This window comes from Elgaria multicarinata, chromosome 14 (genome assembly GCF_023053635.1).
Source record: "Elgaria multicarinata webbii isolate HBS135686 ecotype San Diego chromosome 14, rElgMul1.1.pri, whole genome shotgun sequence".
Taxonomy (NCBI): Eukaryota; Metazoa; Chordata; class Lepidosauria; order Squamata; family Anguidae; genus Elgaria; species Elgaria multicarinata.
Window position 1 is genome coordinate 34,557,587 of NC_086184.1, and position 21,171 is coordinate 34,578,757.

Here is a 21,171-nt window from a genome sequence, read left to right on the forward strand (position 1 = left end):
TGTAGGAGATATAATAGATACTTGATATGTGCCTAAAACTTCAGTCACTGGAAAAAAATGTCTTGGAAAAACAGAATATTGAGCTCAAAATAGCAGGAGGATAATGGCTGGGGAGTTCATGGTGGGCATGCAAGTAAGGCAGTTGTTGCAGAAATGATTTTAAACACCCTGGAGTAGAACTGTCCTAGGTAACTTCACCTTCTGCAGGAAAAGGACAGCAGGAATAGACGGGTGCAGAACTTGGCCTGGGAAGCTGCTTTAGTTCACCCAGCCAAGTACGGCCTCTTGACGGGCAGGCCGGCCATTCTGTACAGTCTCAAGTAGAAAGGGGTTTTCTGAAGATCCTTTTCATTGAACCTGGGATCTTCTGCGTGCAAAGCAGGTGCTCTGCCACTAAGCCACTGCCCTCCCTTGACAGTTGAGGGGATGGAATCCCCAGGCCCCTTTGAAGAACACCATGGTCTTGCTCGCTCTGTCCAAAGCCCCACTGAGTCCAGCCTTCTCTTTCCCTCTGTGGTCAGCCGGATGTCTCTGGGAAACCGCCCAGAGAGCTTTGGCTATTGGGCGGTACAAAAATGTAATAAATAAATAAATAAATAAATAAGCCCCCTCCCCTTCATGTAGCTACAAGGCATAATGGCTGTATATTTCCTCCAGGATCAGAGGCAGGATGCTTCTCAGTACCAGTTACTGAGGAACATGAGCAGGAGGGTGCTACTGCACTCGTACCTTGCTCATGGGTTTCCCCAGAGGGCGTCTGGTTGGCACAACTCTTGTGTTGCTTACCCTAGGAAACACCAGCCACACCTGTGTCTACTTGATCCTCGTTTGCAATTGCCAATTTGCCAAGTCCCCTTGGAAGTCTGTGCAGCTGTGGTGCAACACAACTGCAGGTTGTTGACTGACGGGCTTTTGAGTGCCATGAGGTAGGGGAAGGACTGGTTTTGTGATGGAAGACTGCCATATATGTGTTGCAGGCTGTTGGAATAATTAATGCTGTCTTGGAAAAATATGGCACCTATGAGAGCTTTGAGGCATCCAATGGTGGGAAGCTGCTCAGTAAATGCCAAATCTGGTCCATCATCAGGAAGTACATGCAAAAGGAAGGCTGCTCTGGAGAGGTGAGTCCAAAGCTGGCTACTGTGCTGTCTAAGAGGTACATGCAAAAGCCCTTGAAATGTCTTTGAGGCTGCAAAAGTGGAATTCTGAGACCATGCAGAATTTCCACCCCAAGCAATAATTGTTTGCGGTTGCATTCTTCGTGAGTCAAGTGTTCAGAGGTGGCTCTTCTGCAGTCAGTGAAAGCTACACTTCAATTTGACTTAAGAGAGGGTCTCCGCTTTTCATTAACATCTGTACAGTGCACAGTGTTGTTGTTTTTAAATAAAAAGATTTTATTAAACCAGACTTGAAAGAAGTCACAGTAATTAAATGCACCTAACAGTTGTTCCAAGTGCATACTGTACATCACCAACCCAAAAGGATTATCTTGCAATCTTATAAATGAAAATGAACATATTTACAGTGAGAACAGTGAGAAAAGGTGTTATTAAACATTAACATCCTATCAAAGAAAGGCATAAGACTTGATTACTACGAGCTTGGAAAGTTACATTAGATATTACATTCCAGGAATTACAAAAAAATGAATAAATGGTTCATTTGTTACTGTGGCAATTCAAGCCTGTATCCAACCATTATTTACTGTCAAATCTTATATCTTCATCTAACAGCTTTTCAAGAACCCTGTACTGTGTAGAAACTTATAACAATTTTCTCTAAAAGTGGCTAATGACAGAATTTGTATTATGCAAGTTAGCCTCTAGAGACAAAATAAAGAGGTTTTATATTTTAGTTTAAGATCATCTTCATATGTTAAATTAATGAAATCAGGACCTATATAGCAGGATTAGGAACTGGTTCTATAAAAATATAGAATTTAATTCTATATACATAATATGCATCCTACAATGCAGTGTTCTCTTGATGGCCTGGGCAGATGCTGAGGTTTGCTGGGGGAAGTAGAATTGGAGGCTGCTCATCGGCTGTTGAATGCCAATCTGGAACTCTGTCTGCAGCTCATCCATTCTGTGTGTGTGTGCAGGAATGCCCCACAGAAAGGCAGTTGCATCAGCCAGACAGCAGGACTACACACCTGAGAAGGCCCTATGTTCATCCCTGACCACTGCATGGACTGGCAGAGACCTACAACCCAGGGCTAGAGAAAGCTGAAAATGAGAGCGTGAGCGCGTGCACACACACACACACACACACACATCCCCCTTGTCTGAACTGCATGGTGTCCAGGGGGCAGGTTTCATTTTCCATAATTGGGCTGTTAGTATTTGAGGATAAGTATTGGTATGTTCTTGGCTAGGTGCCTTTCTGGATACAGTCAATGTGTCTGGAATTTTCATATTTTATTTCAAAATTGCTTGTTACCTATCCTGAGTCCAAGCAGAGCCAAACTGCACTTCCAAGGGCTTGTGAAGGAAGCCTCTCGCAGTGTAAAGCGGTTTAAATTTGTAGTGGAAATGCAGCCCTTCCTTCTGTCTTTTTCCAGGTGGTGGTTCATCTCACAGAGGATCTGCTTTCCCAGGCAGTGATGATGGTGGAAAACAGCCGCCCAACTTTAGCCATCAACTTGTCTGGAGCTCGTCAAAACTGGTTGGAGGGCGTGTTGCGCCATGAAATAGGTCAGGGACATCTCTTATGCCCCTCTGTCCACCCCAGTACTTTGGAATTACATAAAATGAGCCAGCATTAGAGGTGGGGGTTAGAGAATGAAATATCGTGATTTCCCAACTCTGCTGGATTACCCAGATGGAGGGCATGCACGGAATTTTGAAATTCAGAATGTTTTGGTATTTTGATGGGGAGATTTTGGCAATAAAAATGTACTATAAACAAGGAATCGGCTGGCTAGTTCAAATTGATATGTGAAAAAAAGCCCTCTGTTTCCTTTTTCTTAGTCCATTGCCAACTATACTGCACCCTTCCTTTAGCTACTTTGCCTCTGGGTTCCATGCTGCTTTGCTTCTGAACACCCTGCCCCCGCACTCCCGGCAGGACTCCTTTGCAATCCTCAGCCTGTTCCACAAACATATTCCTATGAAAGGCTTTAAATCCAGCTAGATTTGATTCTTTCCCTCACAGGATCTGGACTGCAAACATTCTGGCTCTTTTTTTCCTGAGTAGCTGGAATGTTCATTCCAGCTCAGCCAATCAGGCTTCATTGCCATGTGCAATACAGTATAAGCAGAAATGCCATCTAAGATTTTTTGCTGCAGCACGAACTCTGCAAAGGGACAGCTGAAGGCTATGGATTGACTCTTGATGGCCTGTTCCAGTTTGCTCCTCCTTCCTTTGTTGAAGTGCTTGTTTGTCGTTGCATGATAATGGGGGCATAATATTACATGTGGTGGAGGCTCCTCATATACTTTCCATGCTACAGAGACACACCCTAAAGAACAGAGGAAGCCTGAACATAATGATCACGCCACAAATTTTGCTTCACCTTGGTGGCCAAGGAAAGGATGGCACCTTGAAGTCCATCTCCATGAGGCTGCTGCAACAGTATAGGAATCATTTTCAAAACCTACTGAATGAACTTTGTAACAGTGACTTGGACTTTATCCAGTTTAATGAAGTAACTTTTTAAAAAGTGTTTAATCTGTAATTCATTTCATGCCTTTGAATGTTTTTCCTTTCCAATTTTTAAGGCAACCCCCCAATATTATTTTATTAAAGCCTCCTCAAAAATGAGGCAACATTTACATTTTCTGATACAAAATCCAAACTCTGGAGGAAGGAAAAGTCTGAATTTTGGCCACTAACACTTCCTTGTCTGTGAAGTGTTACTGAGAAAGAATGAGTCGTTTTTCTCAAACAGCCTTACATTTATATTTATTGATTTCTTGGCACTCAAGGCACCCAGCCTTATTCTACCACTTCTGCAGCAATTTCAGCAGGCATGTGACATGAACACAGCCCTGGATGTAGTTTCTGTTGGTGAAGTTTATTGACTTGCAGAACAAGCCGGAAGTGGCTGGTGAATTTGAGGAAAGCCAGTTGTCAAGGAGGAGTACTGTGTTGTAATAATACATCTCCTCTTTCCTAGGCACCCACTATATCCGCGGGGTCAACAATACCCACCAGCCCTGGCACAGCATGGAAGGCCGCAAGCGATACGGCCTAAAGCCTGCCAATCCCACGGAAGAAGGCCTGGCGAGTCTGCACAGTGTCCTCTTCCGCAAGCAGCCCTTTCTTTGGAGGGCAGCGCTTCTCTACTACACCATCTATCAGGCCAGCCGCCTGTCCTTCTGTGACCTCTTCCATGACCTGGCGCGCTATGTGCAGGATGCTGGTGTGCGGTGGGAGTACTGCGTGCGAGCCAAACGGGGCCAGGCAGACACTTCATGGCCAGGTAACAAATGATGGTTGCCTTAGTGGATGATCTAAGCTTGCCTATTGACAGGGAGAGTTTGTCCCTGCTGGTGCTTTTGGACCTCTCAGTGGCTTTTGATACCATCGACCATGATATCCTTCTGGAACGCCTGGGAGGTTTGGGAATCAGGAGCACTGTGCTTCAGAGGTTCCAGTCCTATCTCTCGGGGAGGTTCCAGGTGGTGATGCATGGGGATAGCTGCTTCCCAAAGGAGCTGTCCTTTGGTGTACCACAAGGTACACCAATGCTGCATATTTTGCACTAGTTGAAGTTTCCAAACTAGGCACAAAGGTAGCCCTATGTAGAGCACATTGCAGAAGTCAAGCCATGTAGTTACCAGCGTGTGCACTACTGTCTTTAGATCTTCCAACTCCAGGATGGGGTGCAGCTGGCTTATCAGCGGAAGCTGATAGGAGGCACATGAAACCACTGGGAGATCACCCAGAGGCATGGGGCAGGGTGCTATCAGTATGCCAATGACAGCCAAATATATTTCTCTATGCCTTCAACAACAGTGTCAGCTAAGGATAGTGTGTCTCCTCTGAATGAATGCTTGGAGGCGGCAATGGGCTGGATGAGGAAAAACAAACTGAAGCTCAATCCAGACAAGACGGAGGTGCTTGCTGTCAAAGGCCAGAACCTGGGTTTGGAGGTGTGTCAACCGGTTCTGGATGGGGTTACACTGCCCCTGAAAGACTGCGTTCGCAGCTTGGGGGTGCTCCTGGATCCGTCGCTCCAAATAACAGTTAAGATAGATGGACAGTGAGAGTGCCTCCTATCAGCTTTCGCTGATAAGCCAGCTGCGCCCCATCCTAGAGTTGGAAGATTTAAAGACAGTAGTGCACGCGCTGGTAACTACACGGGGCTTGACTTCTGCAATGTGCTCTACATAGGGCTACCTTTGTGCCTAGTCTTCAACTAGTGAAAAATCTGGCAGCCAGGTTGGTCACCAGTACATCTAGGGGTGACCACATTACATCAGCTTTAAAATGACTCCACTGGCTGCCAATTAGTTTCCGGGCGAAGTATAAAGTGTTGGTTATTAGCTATAAAACCCTACATGGTTTGGGTCCAGGTTACCTGCGGGATCGCCTTCTCTCATACAATCTGAATCCTAGAATCCTAGAATAGCAGAGTTGGAAGGGGCCTACAAGGCCATCGAGTCCAACCCCCTGCTCAATGCAGGAATCCACCCTAAAGCATCCCTGACAGATGGTTTTCCAGCTGCCTCTTGAATGCCTCTAGTGTGGGAGAGCCCACAACCTCCCTAGGTAACTGATTCCACCGTCGCACTGCTCTAACAGTCAGGAAGTTTTTCCTGATGTCCAGCCGGAATCTGGCTTCCTTTAACTTGAGCCCGTTATTCCGTGTCCTGCACTCTGGGAGGATCGAGAAGAGATCCTGGCCCTCCTCTGTGTGACAACCTTTGAAGTATTTGAAGAGTGCTATCATGTCTCCCCTCAATCTTCTCTTCTCCAGGCTAAACATGCCCAGTTCTTTCAGTCTCTCTTCATAGGGCTTTGTTTCTAGACCTCTGATCATCCTGGTTGCCCTCTTCTGAACACGCTCCAGCTTGTCTGCGTCCTTCTTGAATTGTGGAGCCCAGAACTGGACGCAATACTCTAGATGAGGCCTAACCAGGGCCGAATAGAGAGGAACCAGTACCTCACGTGATTTGGAATCTATACTTCTATTAATGCAGCCCAAAATAGCATTTGCCTTTCTTGCAGCCATATCACACTGTTGGCTCATATTCAGCTTGTGATCTACAACAATTCCAAGATCTTTCTCGTTTGTAGTATTGCTGAGCCAAGTGTCCCCCATCTTGTAACTGTGCATTTGGTTTCTATTTCCTAAATATAGAACTTGGCATTTATCCCTATTAAATTTCATTCTGTTGTTTTCAGCCCAGCACTCCAGCCTATCAAGATCACTTTGAAGTTTGTTTCTGTCTTCCAGGGTATTAGCTATCCCACCCAATTTTGTGTCATCTGCAAATTTGATCAGCGTTCCCTGCACCTCCTCGTCCAAATCTTTAATAAAAATGTTGAAGAGCACTGGGCCCAGGACTGAGCCCTGCGGCACCCCACTCGTTGCCTCTCCCCAGTTTGAGAAGGTTCCATTGATAAGTACTCTTTGAGTCCGATTCTGTAGCCAACTGTGGATCCACCTAATAGTTGTTCCATCTAGCCCACTTTTAGCTAGTTTGTTAATCAGAATGTCATGTGGTACTTTGTCAAAAGCTTTGCTGAAGTCAAGATATATGACATCCACAGCATTCCCACAGTCCACAAGGGAGGTTATACTATCAAAAAATGAAGTCAAATTAGTCTGACAGGATTTGTTCCTGACAAATCCATGTTGGCTTCTAGTAATCACTGCATTGATTTCAAGGTGTTTACAGATTGACTTCTTGATAATCTGCTCCAGAATTTTCCCAGGGATGGATGTCAGACTGACTGGTCTGTAGTTCCCAGGTTCCTCCTTTTTGCCCTTTTTGAAGATAGGGACAACGTTAGCCCTCCTCCAGTTGTCCGGCACCTCGCCCGTCTTCCATGATTTTGCAAAGATAATAGACAAAGGTTCTGAGAGTTCTTCTGCTAGCTCCTTCATTGCTCTTGGATGCAGTTCATCGGGCCCTGGGGATTTGAACTCATTCAAGGAAATTAGGTGTTCTTTGACCATTTGTTTATCAATCTCAAACTGCAATCCTGCCCCCTCAACTTCTGCTTCACTTTTTCCAGGGGGGTCATAGATCCGCTTTTGGGAGAAGACCGAGGCAAAGTAGGAATTGAGCACTTCAGCCTTTTGTTTGTCGTCTGTTATCAATTTGCCATCCTCATTAAGCAGTTGAACCACCATTTCTTTCCTCTCTCTTTTACTACACACGTATCTGAAGAAAGCCTTTTTATTGCTTTTAGCATCCCTTGCTAATCTCAGCTCATTCTCAGCTTTAGCCTTCCTGACGCCATTTTGGCACTTCTGCGCCACTTGTCTGTACTCTTCTTTTGTAGCCTGGCCTTCCTTCCACTTCCTATATGTATCCCTTTTTGTTTTCAGGTCATCTCTAAGCTTTTTGTGGAGCCACATTGGTTTCCTCTGTTGTCTTCTATCTTTTCTCCTTGTTGGAATTGTTTGTAATTGTGCCTTTAAAATTTCATTTTTTAAATACTCCCACCCATCCTGCACTCCTTTTCTCTTTAGGCTCCCTTGCCACGAGACCTTACTTATTATAATTCTGAGTTTTTTAAAATCAGCTTTCCTAAAATCCAGAGTACGTGTATGGCTACGCTCGACTTTTGTCTCCTTCATAATCAAGAATTCAAGTATGACGTGGTCACTTTCCCCCAGAGTTCCCGTAACTGCCACTTTATCCACTAAGTCATCCCTATTGGTCAATAACAAGTCAAGGATTGCCGATCCTCTAGTTCCTTCCACCACTTTCTGTAGGAGAAAGTTATCACCCATACATGTCAGGAATTTCTTGGAAGGGCCGCTTTTGGCAGTAATGGTCTCCCAACAGATATCAGGGTAATTGAAGTCCACCATCACTACTACATCACACTTCCTTGAAACACTGGCAATTTGTTTCTCAAAAGTTTCGTCCTCGTCTTCTCCTTGATTGGGTGGTTGGTAGTAGACTCCGATTATCATATTCTTTTTATTCCTAGCCCCATTTATTTTAATCCAGACGCTCTCGACGGGGCTCCCAATCTCATCTGCCTGTATTTCTGTGCAGGGATAGGTATTTTTAACATATAGTGCAACTCCACCTCCCTTTCTATTTCTTCTGTTCTTTTTGAACAAGTTATATCCTTCAATTGCTATATTCCAGTCATGGGAGTCATCCCACCAAGTTTCAGTTATACCTATCAAGTTGTATTTGCCTTCATGTAATAAGAGTTCAAGTTCATTCTGTTTGTTTCCCATACTCTGGGCATTAGTATATAGACATCGAAGACCATGTGTTTTATAGTCTGGCTTTGTTCCTACCTTGTTGCAGACACTATTTTGGGACACTGTTGGAGCTGTTCTCTGTACTGTGGTGCATTGGCCTTCATCCATTGTTGCCTCAAAATTTACGTCTCCCACCCCAGTAAGATTCAGCTTAAAGCCCTCCTGATGAAGTTCTTCATGCTGTGGCCGAACTCATTCTTTCCAGCCCTTGTGAGGTGCAACCCATCCCTTGCCAGCAGTCCATGTTCCAAGTAGCGTAGCCCGTGGTCCCAGAATCCAAAACTCTCACGACGGCACCACCTTCGAAGCCAGTCATTCATCCAGAGTATTTTTCTTTCCCTTTCTAATCCTCTTCCAAGAACCGGGAGGATGGATGAGAAAACTACCTGGGCCCCAAAGTTCTTCAGTTTCCTTCCCAGAACTTCAAAGTCTGAAATGATTTCTTCGTAACTCTGCTTGGTGACATCATTTGTTCCCACATGGATGAGAAGAAAGGGGTATGTGTCCGTGGGCTTTATGAGCTTTGGTAACCCTTCAGTCACATCTCTAATCTGTGCTCCAGGGAGACAGCACACCTGGCGAGTCCATGGGTCTTCACGACATACTTGGGTTTCAATCCCACGCAGCAGGGAGTCTCCCACAACGACTACTCTTCTCTTCTTCTTGGTTGACCTACCTTCTGCGTCTTGGTCACTGTTGCATGGTGTCTCCTGTACTTCCTCTTCTGCAAACTGTCCTTCAGTCTCATTCTCCAGAAGCTGAAAGCGGTTGCTTAACTCCAATGGCTCCACCGGTGCAGAACGCCCTGTAATTCCTCCTCTCCTAACTGTCACTCTTTTCCAGGGAGTCTGCCCTACACACTCAGGTCCTCTGGACAACTGTTATCCAGTGGACCTGCCGCTCCCAGACTGTGGAATGGCCTGCCGGGAGAGATCCAACTCGTCTTTCTGAATATAAAAAAGCAACAAAGATTGATCTCTTCTGGCAGGCCTACCCAGTTGAATTTTAAGATGTTTGGCTGTTATTTTAATAACGTATTAGTTTTATATGTTTTAATCAGTTTTATGTATTTTATAATATTTTTGTATTCTATGTTGTTCCCCGCCTCAATCCAGAATCCAGCGGGTAAGAAATGATCTTTGGCTGGTTGTGGTGTGAGCTACTGTGAAGGAGACCTGGCAGCATCTAGCAAATTTGGCAGTGGCTGTGGTGGTTCTTCATACTGGCTGGGTGTTTAATATTTGTAGCCCTGATGAAACTGGCCATTTGAAAAGTGGTTTCCCAAAGTTCCTTTGCTTTTTTGGATCCTGGTGCTTGTCATTCAGGGCTGCATTCATTTATTGGCTGTGTTCAGATAACATATAACAAACTACGGTGGATTATTTAATCCATCATGGGTTATTGTTTCGTCTGTTGGGGATTTATTTAATCCACAATGGCGTATTTGCTCAAAATAACCCACTCTGATAACCAACGATCTGCAGTAGAAGGTATTTCACCCATTGTGTACTATCACATCACCTGTCAACCACTCTGGAGTATTTTGGTTGCCTAGAGTTGTGCAGCAAGAGCAGTTCAGATTGCTGCTCCTGTGCTCCTCATGGGTGTTCTCTGAAATGGAAACAGCTTACATAGGCTGTTTCAGTAGTGTGTATGGGGTGGGTGGGGATGTGCAATTGGGAATACTTAGGCCTGTATGTCAGCAATGTCTATTGGGGGGAAATGCACAATTCAGGGTTCTGAGGATGCACAAGGTGCCTCACTTTTTCTGAAGAGTTTCTTTGTGCCACCCCCTTTTTGGTGCACAAGGGTTTTTCACTCCTCTATGTGTATCACACAGGGTTTTATTTATTTATTTCATTTAAATAAATAAAATGTTCCTTGTTTTCCTCCAAGGAACTCAAGGCAGCATACATAATCCTTCTCCTCTCCATTTTATCCTCACAACAATCCTGTGAGGTAGGCAGGAATGAGAGTTTGTGACTGGCCCAAAGTCAACCAATGGGCTTCCATGGCCGAGCGGGGACTAGAACCCAGATTTCCTGACTCCCAGTCCAACACTTTAGCCACTACACCACACTGGCTCTGATGATGCATTGGGTGCCACCCAGCTGGGAGAGAATGTGTTGTCCCGATCCTACAAACTTCCAGAACTTTAGAGCCACCATCACCTCTCACTGGGCTGATGCTGGAAGCACTGAATTAAGCCCCTGCATTTTACCCCACACATCTCCCCTCTCATTGAGATGTTGTAGAAAGTTTAAACAGATTGCTGAGATGTTGTCAATGGATGAAACAGCACCACTGCTGGATCAGGAGGGCTTCAGCAGGACAGGGAGGGCAGAGGGTTGGCTCAGATTAAACACAGTAACTTACTTGGTCATGTGAGGGATAACAGTAGCTTATTTTAGGTTACATCATGGAGTAAAGTAATATCTGAACCTGAGCACTGGAAACCATCCAGGGTGTGTTTGTGTTCCACTGCTGGCTGAATTTGGGCTTTTAAAAATCCTAATTGCCATGCATGGGGGAGGGTTAGCCCTCTCTCTCTCTCTCTCTCTCTCTCTCTCTCTCTCTCACACACACACACACACACACACACACGTCCAGTAGTGCAAGAGGAGACTTAAAAAGCACAATTGCTGGCAGGGCCAGTGTGGGACGCCTTGTGGGCTGATGAGTCCGCTACCCTGCTGTAGTTGCATTTTTGAAGGGCACCACCAGTTTTTGTGCTTTGTTATACAATAGGGATTACACTGGAGATGTTCCTGCTAAATACCAACCTTCAGAATTAATTTCCCCTCTACTGCATTTCTTAGTTACCCAAGTCAGTAGCTATAGACTCAGAAGCAGAAAACCTCATACATACACAGCGGCCTTCAGGAAACTCATGGATACCTTTTTAAGAGGGGATTTTGTGTAACACTTTCTAGTCTCCTGCAGCAAAACTAACAAGAGTCTTGTGGCACTTCAAAGACCTGCAACATTTGTATTTTGTGCTAGCTGAGTCATTTCTGGTGGATATCAAATAAAAGCCAAGTCTGAGGTGTCTTGTTTATATCAAACAGGTTGACTGTTCTCCTCTTTCAGGGTGTTTCAGTAAAGATCAAGTGTACCTGGATGGAATTCTCCGGATCCTGAGACATCGGCAAACCATTAACTTCCAGTTACTGGCTGCACTGGGGAAGGTAACACATCATCCTTCGACATCATCTTTCTGTTGGAGCATGTGGGTCCTGTCCATCTCATAGGGAACTTATTTATTTACATTATTTATATACTGCTCAATTACCTAACAGATTCCAGAATGGTGAACATGGAAAGATTAAAAAAGCAAATTAAAATTGTTCAATTTAAAACAAATGAAAATGAAAATCAGTGGCTAGTCAGTTGAGGAAGGTTTTTCGAAACAGTTGTTTTCAGTAGGCGCTGGAAGCAGCCTAACGTTGGCAACTGCCTGACCTCCAGGGGCAAAGAGTTCCACAGAGAAGGGGCCCTTCTCATGGTGGATTCCAATTGGGAAAAAAGGGGGAAAGCACCATGAAAACACTATAAGGAAAAGAGGCTACTAGCTCTGGTGCTAAGAAATGTCAAAAGAAATTTCTTTATTTTTATCAGAAATATAAAAATGTTCAAAAAAAACTTTAAACCAAACTTGTACAACGCTCAACATTTCGGATCCGGAATTGGGCCATAGATCCATATGGAACACCAGGAGCATGCCCTCCGATGACCTCGGTGATTGGGCAGGTTGGTAAGGGAGAAGGCGCTCTCTCAGGTATCCTGGTCCCATGTTGTTTAGGGCTGTGTACACTATTACCAAAACCTTACACCTGCCCCAGTAACCAATAGGTAGTCAGTGCAGTTCTCTCAGCAAAGAAGCTGCATGCAAGAAAGAGGCAGCTCCTGACAACAGCTGAACTGCTGCATTCTGCACTAGCTCTAGCTTTCGAAGCAGACAAGGACACCTCTACATAGAGTGCATTGCAGTAATTCAGTCTTAAGGTTACTAATGCCCATATCACTGTGGCCAACCTATTCCTGTCCAGAAGCGGCCATAGCTGGCGAGCCTCCGCCATCACTCGGGCCTCCAGGAGTACCCCTAAACTATGAACCTGTTTCCTGGACTCGGGAACCACTCACCCACAGGGGTTCCATCTTGCCAGGATTCAGCTTCAGTTTATTGGCCCTCATCCAACCCATTACTGAGTTTAGGCACTGATCTAGGACTTGCACAGCCTCTCCTGATTCAGATGTCACCGGGAGATAGAGCTGTGTGTCATCAGCATACTGATGGCATTTTGCTCCAAATCCCCTAATGATCCCATAGCTTAATTGCCAAGGGGCCAAGAAATGATCATGCAATGTTACTGTTGTTTTTTTTAAAAAAATTATTATTAAACAATATACAACAAACACAAAAACAACAAATAAAATCACTTAATACATAAACATAAAATTGCCTTAATATCATATATTCAAATTTAACCTATTAAACATATTTATAGTAAACATAACAGTGCTCCCCCCACCACGGGATCTCATTCCTGTTTCCAAAAACTCATAGTTTCATCTGTTGGTGGTTTCCCACTTCCTTTAAAGAACACAAATTCTAGGAACTTTTTCCATATACCCTCAAAATCATTCGTTTTTACTATACCTCTTTTCATTTTAATATTACATGTCAATTTATCATTTATAGCAATGTCCCACACTTCTTTATACCATTCTTCAATACAACAGTCTCCTTGAATCTTCCAGTTCCTAGCTACTATCAACCTCACAGCCGTCAGCAGGTTAGTTATCAGTTCTTTCGCTTCTTTATTACATTTAAGTTCTTCTTGCAGTGAGAGTAATGCAATCCTTGGTGTAACCTCTACTTTAAATCCCACAATCTGCTCAATCTCAAAGAACACCATCTTCCACAACTTTTGCACATATTTACAATCCCACCACATATGTAAATACGTTCCTTTTTCACCACAACCCCTCCAACAATCTGCTGAAAGCTGCTTATTAATCTTATTTAATCTGACTGGAGTTAAGTACCACCTCCATACAAGTTTATAGTAATTCTCCTTTATTCTTACTGACATATTTCTCAACACTCTCTGTCTCCATAGTCCTTCCCATCTCTGCTGTCCTATTTGTGTCTTCAAATCGGTCTCCCAAACCACTTTCCCGACACTATCCAACACTTTCTCAGCTAATATATTATATAGTTGACTCATTAACCCTTTTGTCCCTGTATTTTGTCCCTTGTCCATCTCTTTTTTTCCGATTAATTCCTCAAATTTCGTTCTCTCTCCACACTCTCCATTTTCTCTTACCCAATTTTTAGTACATTGTTCCAATTGCCCATAGTTTAACCACGTTAATTTCAAATGTTTTAAAACTTCTTCCAACCTCTCTCTTGTATTCATCTCCCTTAACCATTCACTTAATTTCATTTTATTTTTTTCTTCTAAAACTTTACTTAGTCTATTCTTTAAATTTTCTGGAAAATTCTTTAGCATTATCACCGGTGTTAAGGAGGAATTACTTGAAAGCATTCCCTTTTTATATTTATTCCAAAGTTCCCAATGGAACTTCAAAAAGTGATTATCTAAATCATTAAGCCATTTGCCCTTCCCTTTTTCCTTAAAAAATACATTCTGCAATTTTAACTCAATATTGCCTAATGTATTTTCCTCCATCCATTCTAAGTCCCCTACCCCTAAAATTGCTTCAGCCTGTTTGCTATATAATAGTACTCAAGGTTTGGGAGACCCAATCCATCCTTCTTTTGGGTTAAATACCAATTACTTTTATTAATCCTTGATTTCTTCTCAGCATTACAATAATTATTTATAAGATTCTGCCAACTTTTTAACTCTAAATCTGAAATTCTTATTGGTAACATCCTAAAGAAAAAAATTAATCTTAGGTAAAATTTTCTTCTTTATTAAAGCTATTCTTCCAAACCAAGAAAGATTCAGTTTCTTATACTTCTTTAACTTTTCTACTATCTCTTTTTTCAATCCATTTAAATTCTCACTTTCCAAATCTTCTAAATTTTTAGTAACCTTAATACCCAAATATTTAATTTTTTCTTTACTTTTCAGAACTGAAGCCTTCCCTTCCCATTCCTTTTCTTCCTTTTTGGTATAATTAAATAACATCAATTCCGATTTTGCCCAATTTATTCTTAACCCCGTAACTTCTTCAAATTATTTCAACTGCTGTTTAATTCTTTCCATTTTACCTATAGGATCTCTAATAGTCATCAATGTGTCATCTGCAAACATATTCAACTTTATTTTATTACTGCTACCTATCCCCTCTATCTCCCCATCTTCTCTTATTGCGTTTGCCAACAATTCCATCACCAATACAAACAGGACTGGCGAGAGTGGGCATCCTTGTCTTGTCCCTCTGGCTAGTCGTATCTTATCCGTTATTCCATCGTTTACTACCACTACGGGTGTGTTTTTAGAATATAACTGCTCTATTATTGCTCTAAATTTAATACCAAATCCCATTTTATTTAACACCAACTTTAAAGTTTGCCAACTCACACAATCAAAAGCCTTAAAAATATCTAAAGCTAAAATACCCACCTTATTCTTTGACTTTTTTATCCCCTGTATTACATTCAAAACTCTACCTATTAATGTGTGCATCTGTCTACCTGCTATGAAACCACATTGGTCTTCCCCTACATATTTAGCTATAAATTTATTTAACCTTTTAGTCAAAATAGTTGAAAATTTTTTAGCATCTTGATTTATTAACGAAATTGGTCTATATGAATCAGGGAGAGTCAAGTCCTTATCCGGTTTCGGAATTAAAATTATTATAGAATGCTCCCATGACTCTGGAATTTTCTCCCCTTCCATTATTGCGTTATATAACTTCAACAACTTTGGCACTATTAATGTTTTAAATTTTTTATAAAACTCTGATCTACCCCCGGTGATTTCCCTGCTTTAAGCCGGTCTATGACCTCCTCTATTTCACTTTGCAGTATCTTATTGTCCATTATTTCCTTATGTTCTTTTTCTAATCCTTTCTTCAAAAATTTACCCACATACTCTTCCATCTTCTTCGTTTGGGTATCTCTTTCCTTATATAAATCTTCAAAAAATTCCTGAATTTTTTTTATTTTATCCTTCATCATGTGACAATAATTACCCTGCTTATTTTTTACTAGCCCTATCCCATTTTTAGCTTTTTCCTTTTGTGTGAGCTTGGCAAGCATCTTCGAATTCCTGTTACTATTTTGAAAGTATTCCCTTTTCATATAAATTAAATTCCTCTGGACCTCTTCTAAATTAATATTTTCTAATTCCCTTTTTTTTGCCTGTAATTCTATTAATTTATATTTTTTCTTAGTTTGCCAATATTCTTTTTCCAACTTTATTATCTCTTTCTCTAATGTAACCTGCCTTGCCTCCTGTTGCCTTTTTAGATTACACATTTCCCTAATACAATTCCCCCTAAACACAGCCTTCATGGTATCCCAGACCACTGCAATTCTTGTTCCCCCCTTTTCATTTATTTCCCATGTTTCTGACAATTCCTTCTGCATTTTCTCAATTACTTTATCGTGTTTAAATATCTTAGTATTCAATCTCCACCTTAATGCATCTTTGTAATCCTTAATAACTGCAAAATCCAAACTTACCAATGCATGATCCATTACCTTGATTACCTAGTTCCATTCTACATGTCTTAGTTACAAAATCTCTAGACACAAAAATATGATCAATCCTAGAATATGTATGATGGACTGGAGAGTAAAACGTAAATCCTGGATCTGCCCCTCTAAGAATTCTCCAACAATCAACAAAATTCTTTTCTTTAATTAATGTATTTAAAATAGTGATATTGTTTCTCTTTTCTGCCTCAGAGGGATTTGACCTGTCTACTCTATTATCCATAACCATATTAAAGTCTCCAGCCAAAATGACATACCCCCTCCTTGAATTCTTCTATCTCTCTTAATAACTCTTCATAAAATTCTTTTTGTTTGTTATTTGGTGCATACATATTGATCAGAGTATACATTTTCCCTTCCATTTGACCCTTAATCATGAGATATCTCCCATTCTCATCTTTTTTAATATTCCCACTTCTTATAAACCCACTTCTTTTTGAAATCAAAATGGCCACTCCATTTTTTTTTGACGTCCCCAAAGACACTTCATAATAAACTGGCCATCTCAAGCGAATAACATTGTTTTCATTAAATTGATGAGTTTCTTGCAGGAATATTATGTCAGAACCATCGCTATTTAACAATTGTTCGATCCTTCTCCTTTTCACGACTGCCCCCAGACCTTTAACATTGAGCATTGAGAGTCTTATCTTCTTATCCATATTCAGTTCTTTGATCTTCTTTTCGATCCCGTACGTGTTGAAAACCTAACTTACATACATAAAAATATAACAACCTAAACATACCCCTCCCTCCCACCCCACTTCCCCTTTCCCTCCCAAATCTTTTCCCCCCATTATATCCCCGGGAGTCTAACACTCCGGCCATTGATTTAACCCTTGGAGGGGGGGTAAGGCAGCCAGGAACCCAGAGCCAGCAGGATCTAATATGATTATGCATCTTATCATCATTATATTATCTACTTTACACCCCTCCCCCTGCTGCACCTCTTTCTTCTTCATCATCACTCTTCGCGTCACCACCAGCTTCTCCTTGTGGACCCAAACCTAAGCTCTCAAGAAGCTCCATGCCTTGCTGAAAGGAGAAAACCTTATGATTTTCCTCCTTATATGAGAAACGCAGAAAAATCGGGTATCCCCAAGCATAGGGGATTTTCCTCTTCTTCAATTCCCCTGTTATAGGCTTGACACTGCGTCTCCATTCCAAAGTTTGTTGGCACAGATCATTAAAGACCTGCACTGTTGCTCCTTGGAACTTCAACTCCCCCAATGCTCTTAACTCCCTCATCAGTTGCTCTTTCTTGTAATAGCTTGAAAATTTCACCAGAACATCTCTGGGAGTTGAGCCGCTTCTAAAGCCGCCAACCCTGTGAACGCACTCCACATCTTCTTCACTTAGTTGCAGGGTTGGGACTAGTTCTTTGAACCAGCTTAGGATGTTCTTCCTAAGGTCCTCCCCTTTCTTTTCGCCCATATTACGAACGCGAAGATTTGCTCTTCTCGAATTGTCCTCCAAGGAGATCAGCCTCTTATCATGATTGTTAAATTTCACTTCTTGCTCATTTTGGGTCTTTTGAATTTCCTTAACTTGATTTTTCATCTGGTCAACTTCTGTCTTCAAAAAGCCTAATTGCTTGTCTCTTATAGCCATTTCTGCAGACAAGTCATCAACTCTCTTATTAGTTTTGCTAACTTCCGTTTCAATTTTCATAAATATCTCATCTTTGAGTCCCTTCACCAGGGCTGAAATTTGCTGCATCATCACTTCCTGCCCTGCTGGCTCTGGGCCAACTTTGGCAGCCATCTTAAGCTCTTCCGTTGCTTTTGCAGAATCCTCTTGTTTATCTTGTTGATTATTCTCTCCTAAGTCTGCTTCGGCTACTCTTTGTAATCTCCTAATCGTGTTATTTGAAGCGTGTGAAACCCACCTCGGTTTCGCCGCAGGCTTCTTGGGTGGCATATAGTCTCACAAATAGGCTGGTGTTAGTTAGTTTCGCTTTTAACTCAGACCGTCAGCGAGCTCCGAAGGGGTTTATTGCCGTGTTTAACAATATTTACTGCTTGCTAATGAAGGGGCTATCAATCAGTCTCTCCCGATGCTGGCTTTCAATTAAAGTTCCCTTTAAGATAAGCACTCCGTCTCGGAGATTTCTTATGAAACCGCTCTTTGAAGTTCTTAGAGGAACTCCGCTTGCCCCCCTTGCTTCGCCTTTGAAAAAACGTTCATTACACAGCAAAATGCTTTATTCTTTAAAACCCCGTCTGCAGCTCAAAGCTTCCTACACATTCTTCACCATCTCCAGCCCAGATACTTTAGATGATAAGGTTGTTTTAAAACCTACCGACAGGCAGGAGTAATTCGTCCTACTGCTCCATTGGCTCGCTGGCTCCGCCCCCCCCAATGTTACTCTCTGAAATTGACTCTGCAGGTAGGACCAGAATCACCATAACATAGCGCCTCCAACACCCATGTCACGGAGTCAGTCGAGGAGGATACCATGGTCGATGGTATCAAAAGCAGATGAGTGATTGAGCATGATGAACAGGGTTGCACTCCCCTGTCCCTCTCTCGATACAGGTCATCCATCAGGGCGACCAAGGATAATTCAGTCCCATAACCAGGTCAAACCACAGATTGAAATGGGTCTAGATAATCATCGTCTTCCCAGAGTGCCTGCAGTTGTTCCGCCACAACCCTTTCCAATACCTTCCCTAAGTAACTGGGCAATAGTTGTCTAATACCATTGGGTCCAGATGCCATTGGGTCCAGAGTGAGCTTCTTCAGGAGTGGTCATGCTACTGTCTCTTTAAAGATGTCAGGGATCACCCCTTCCCGTAGAGAAGCATTCACCATACCCTGACTCACCCGGCCCCTAGCTTTTATTAGCCAGGAGGGGCGGGGATCAAGAGGGCACATGGTTGGTTGCATTGCTGCAAGTACCTTGCAAACATCATCAGGCCGCAGCCGCTGAAAGTGATCCCACAAAATCGGGCTGATGGTGGAGTTCCACCTGATCAAGTTCCACTTCGACTGGAACTGCACTAATAACATCTGTCAAGTTTGCTGCAGAGACAAGCAATTTTGTCCTCAAAGTGAGATACAAAATGGTCACAGTGGGTCCTTTGAGGGAAACAGGGCACCATTCGCTGTGGAGAGTGTTAACAACCCCCAGACCACTCGAAAATGCTCTGCTGGATGGCTACTTGAAGACACAATGGAGGCAGCAAAGTAAGCCTTCTTTGCTGCTCGCACCACCACACAATAAGTACAATTATGTGCTCTCATGCGCGCTTGGACATCTTTGTTTCTTGCTTTATCTCTGGTACAGCTCCCAAGTTGGCACAGCAAGACTTTTTGTGTGTTTATACCAACCTTGTGAGTTTGGGGGAGTTGTTGTGAAAAGTGGCGGGGTAGGGAGAACCATGTGTACCACCTCTGTAGGAACCCAAGAAATAACATAATTCCATACAACAGTGCTGTAAAAGAGGCCGTGCTGAGCTTTGTGCCTTAGGGCAAAATTAAAGAAGGGCGCCCAAGTGGTTTCCTTTCCATGGCAAAGAGCAATTTTGGGGTCTATTTAATTTGGGGAGAAAGGCATGTATTTGGGGTGGAAGGGCTCAGCTCCGCTCCCCCAGCCAGTTTTAACTAAAGAAAAAGCAAGACAATTAGGAGGTCCAATCGCAGATCTCCTACATGCTATCTAGTTCGACCGCTTGTGGTGGTCTGAGCCCAGGGAAGTCCCCTCCACCCAACTGGCATTCTAGTTATGCAAAGCTACCTAATCCTGCATCACAAACAAACTGAAACCTGCTCCAGAAATGGTGACTTAATGTGCCGGGCTTCTTTTGACCAGGTCTCCTATGAAGATGTGGATCACCTTAAGAAATATGGGGTACTGGAGAAGGCCCGGATCCCCCACTTCATGCAGGACCTGGAGCGGTACATGCAGCACCTCAACCACATTGTCACCACCAACTGCCTTAATGACGAGGAGCTGGAACAGCTGCTGCCAGACTGAGCAAGTTGTGGGGTGAGCTGTGACTCATACAGCCCTAGCTGGGCAGGTCGTGCTGCAATTATGGAGCCTTTGGCTCCAAAGGACATTTGTCTGGCTGGTCTGCTGAAGACAGTTCGATGGCACACAGCTTGCTATTTATTCTTTATTTATTAGTATGTCTGGTTGAATATTAGGTGATGAACACCAAACTGAGGCAAAATCTGTCAGCTGTTCCAGAGGAAATCCGTTGTAAGAACAGCTGATTGCCTTTTTGCATCTGACATAGGATCATCTAGGTCAGGGGTAAGCAGAAGCTGCATTGGGATCTACTGGTAGATCTCTGGGTGAAATGCAGTAGATTGCCAGGGGGGTCTGACACCCAGTTGTTTAACAATGACAAAAGGGCTTCCCCCTCTTCTAAATTAGGCTGCTGAGGTGGAGGAAAGCTTCAGGAGAAAACCAGGAGTAGTTTATAGACAAGCTGAGAGTTCAGTTCTAGCACTGAAAACAAATTCCTGGGTTGAGCATGTGTTTGAGACACTATATTGCATAGTGCACTTTAGGATTCTAGTAAAAAAAAAACCAAATTGGATCCTGCAAGCAAGCCTTCCCTCATCCCTTATTATGGACAGGGTCATTTCCAGGCACTGACTTATGTATTACTTTAAATCCCTGAATACAGAAAGCTGCCTTCTACAGAGTCAGACCACTGTCCCCAGATAGAAGCAAGAAGCTCCAGTCCTTTGACAAGTTTTTCTTTGTGGTCCATGTGTCTGGTATAATCCATGTGTAGGGTGCATTCTAACAAGGGTGCATTGTGGTAGCTTAAACTGTGTGTTTGTAACAATTACATTTGTTTGTGCCCAAGGTCCTTGGAAGAGTAACAGTCTAGAGTGCAGAGAGATGGTCTTCTAGAGACCACTAGGCAAGGTGGACGCCTGAGGTGAGGATGGGTGGCAAAGGGAGCCAGCAGTTGAAAAAAGGGTGAGAGTGGGGCATAGTCCAGGTGAAGAAAACAACTAACCAATGGCATGAGCCCCAAATGGAACTTCTCTCAAGCAAGAAGAAAAAGAACAAAGCTTAGCACACGCAAAGCAGAAATGATGGGAC

The 21,171-nt window shown here is 43.0% G+C and overlaps 1 protein-coding gene across 2 annotated transcripts in view; it reads left to right on the plus strand.

Annotated features, from left to right (window-relative positions):
• Positions 1-20,301, plus strand: part of LOC134408997 (microtubule-associated tyrosine carboxypeptidase 1-like) — a 49,630-nt gene extending 29,329 nt beyond the window's left edge. For both annotated transcript variants that reach the window (XM_063141532.1, XM_063141533.1), the window contains 5 exons: positions 978-1,121; positions 2,564-2,696; positions 4,121-4,426; positions 11,495-11,592; positions 19,918-20,301. In XM_063141532.1, the coding sequence (XP_062997602.1) occupies positions 978-1,121; positions 2,564-2,696; positions 4,121-4,426; positions 11,495-11,592; positions 19,918-20,082 (846 nt within the window). In that variant the 3' untranslated portion in view covers positions 20,083-20,301. The remainder of the gene's footprint in view (positions 1-977; positions 1,122-2,563; positions 2,697-4,120; positions 4,427-11,494; positions 11,593-19,917) is intronic.
• The last annotated feature ends 870 nt before the right edge of the window (positions 20,302-21,171 follow it).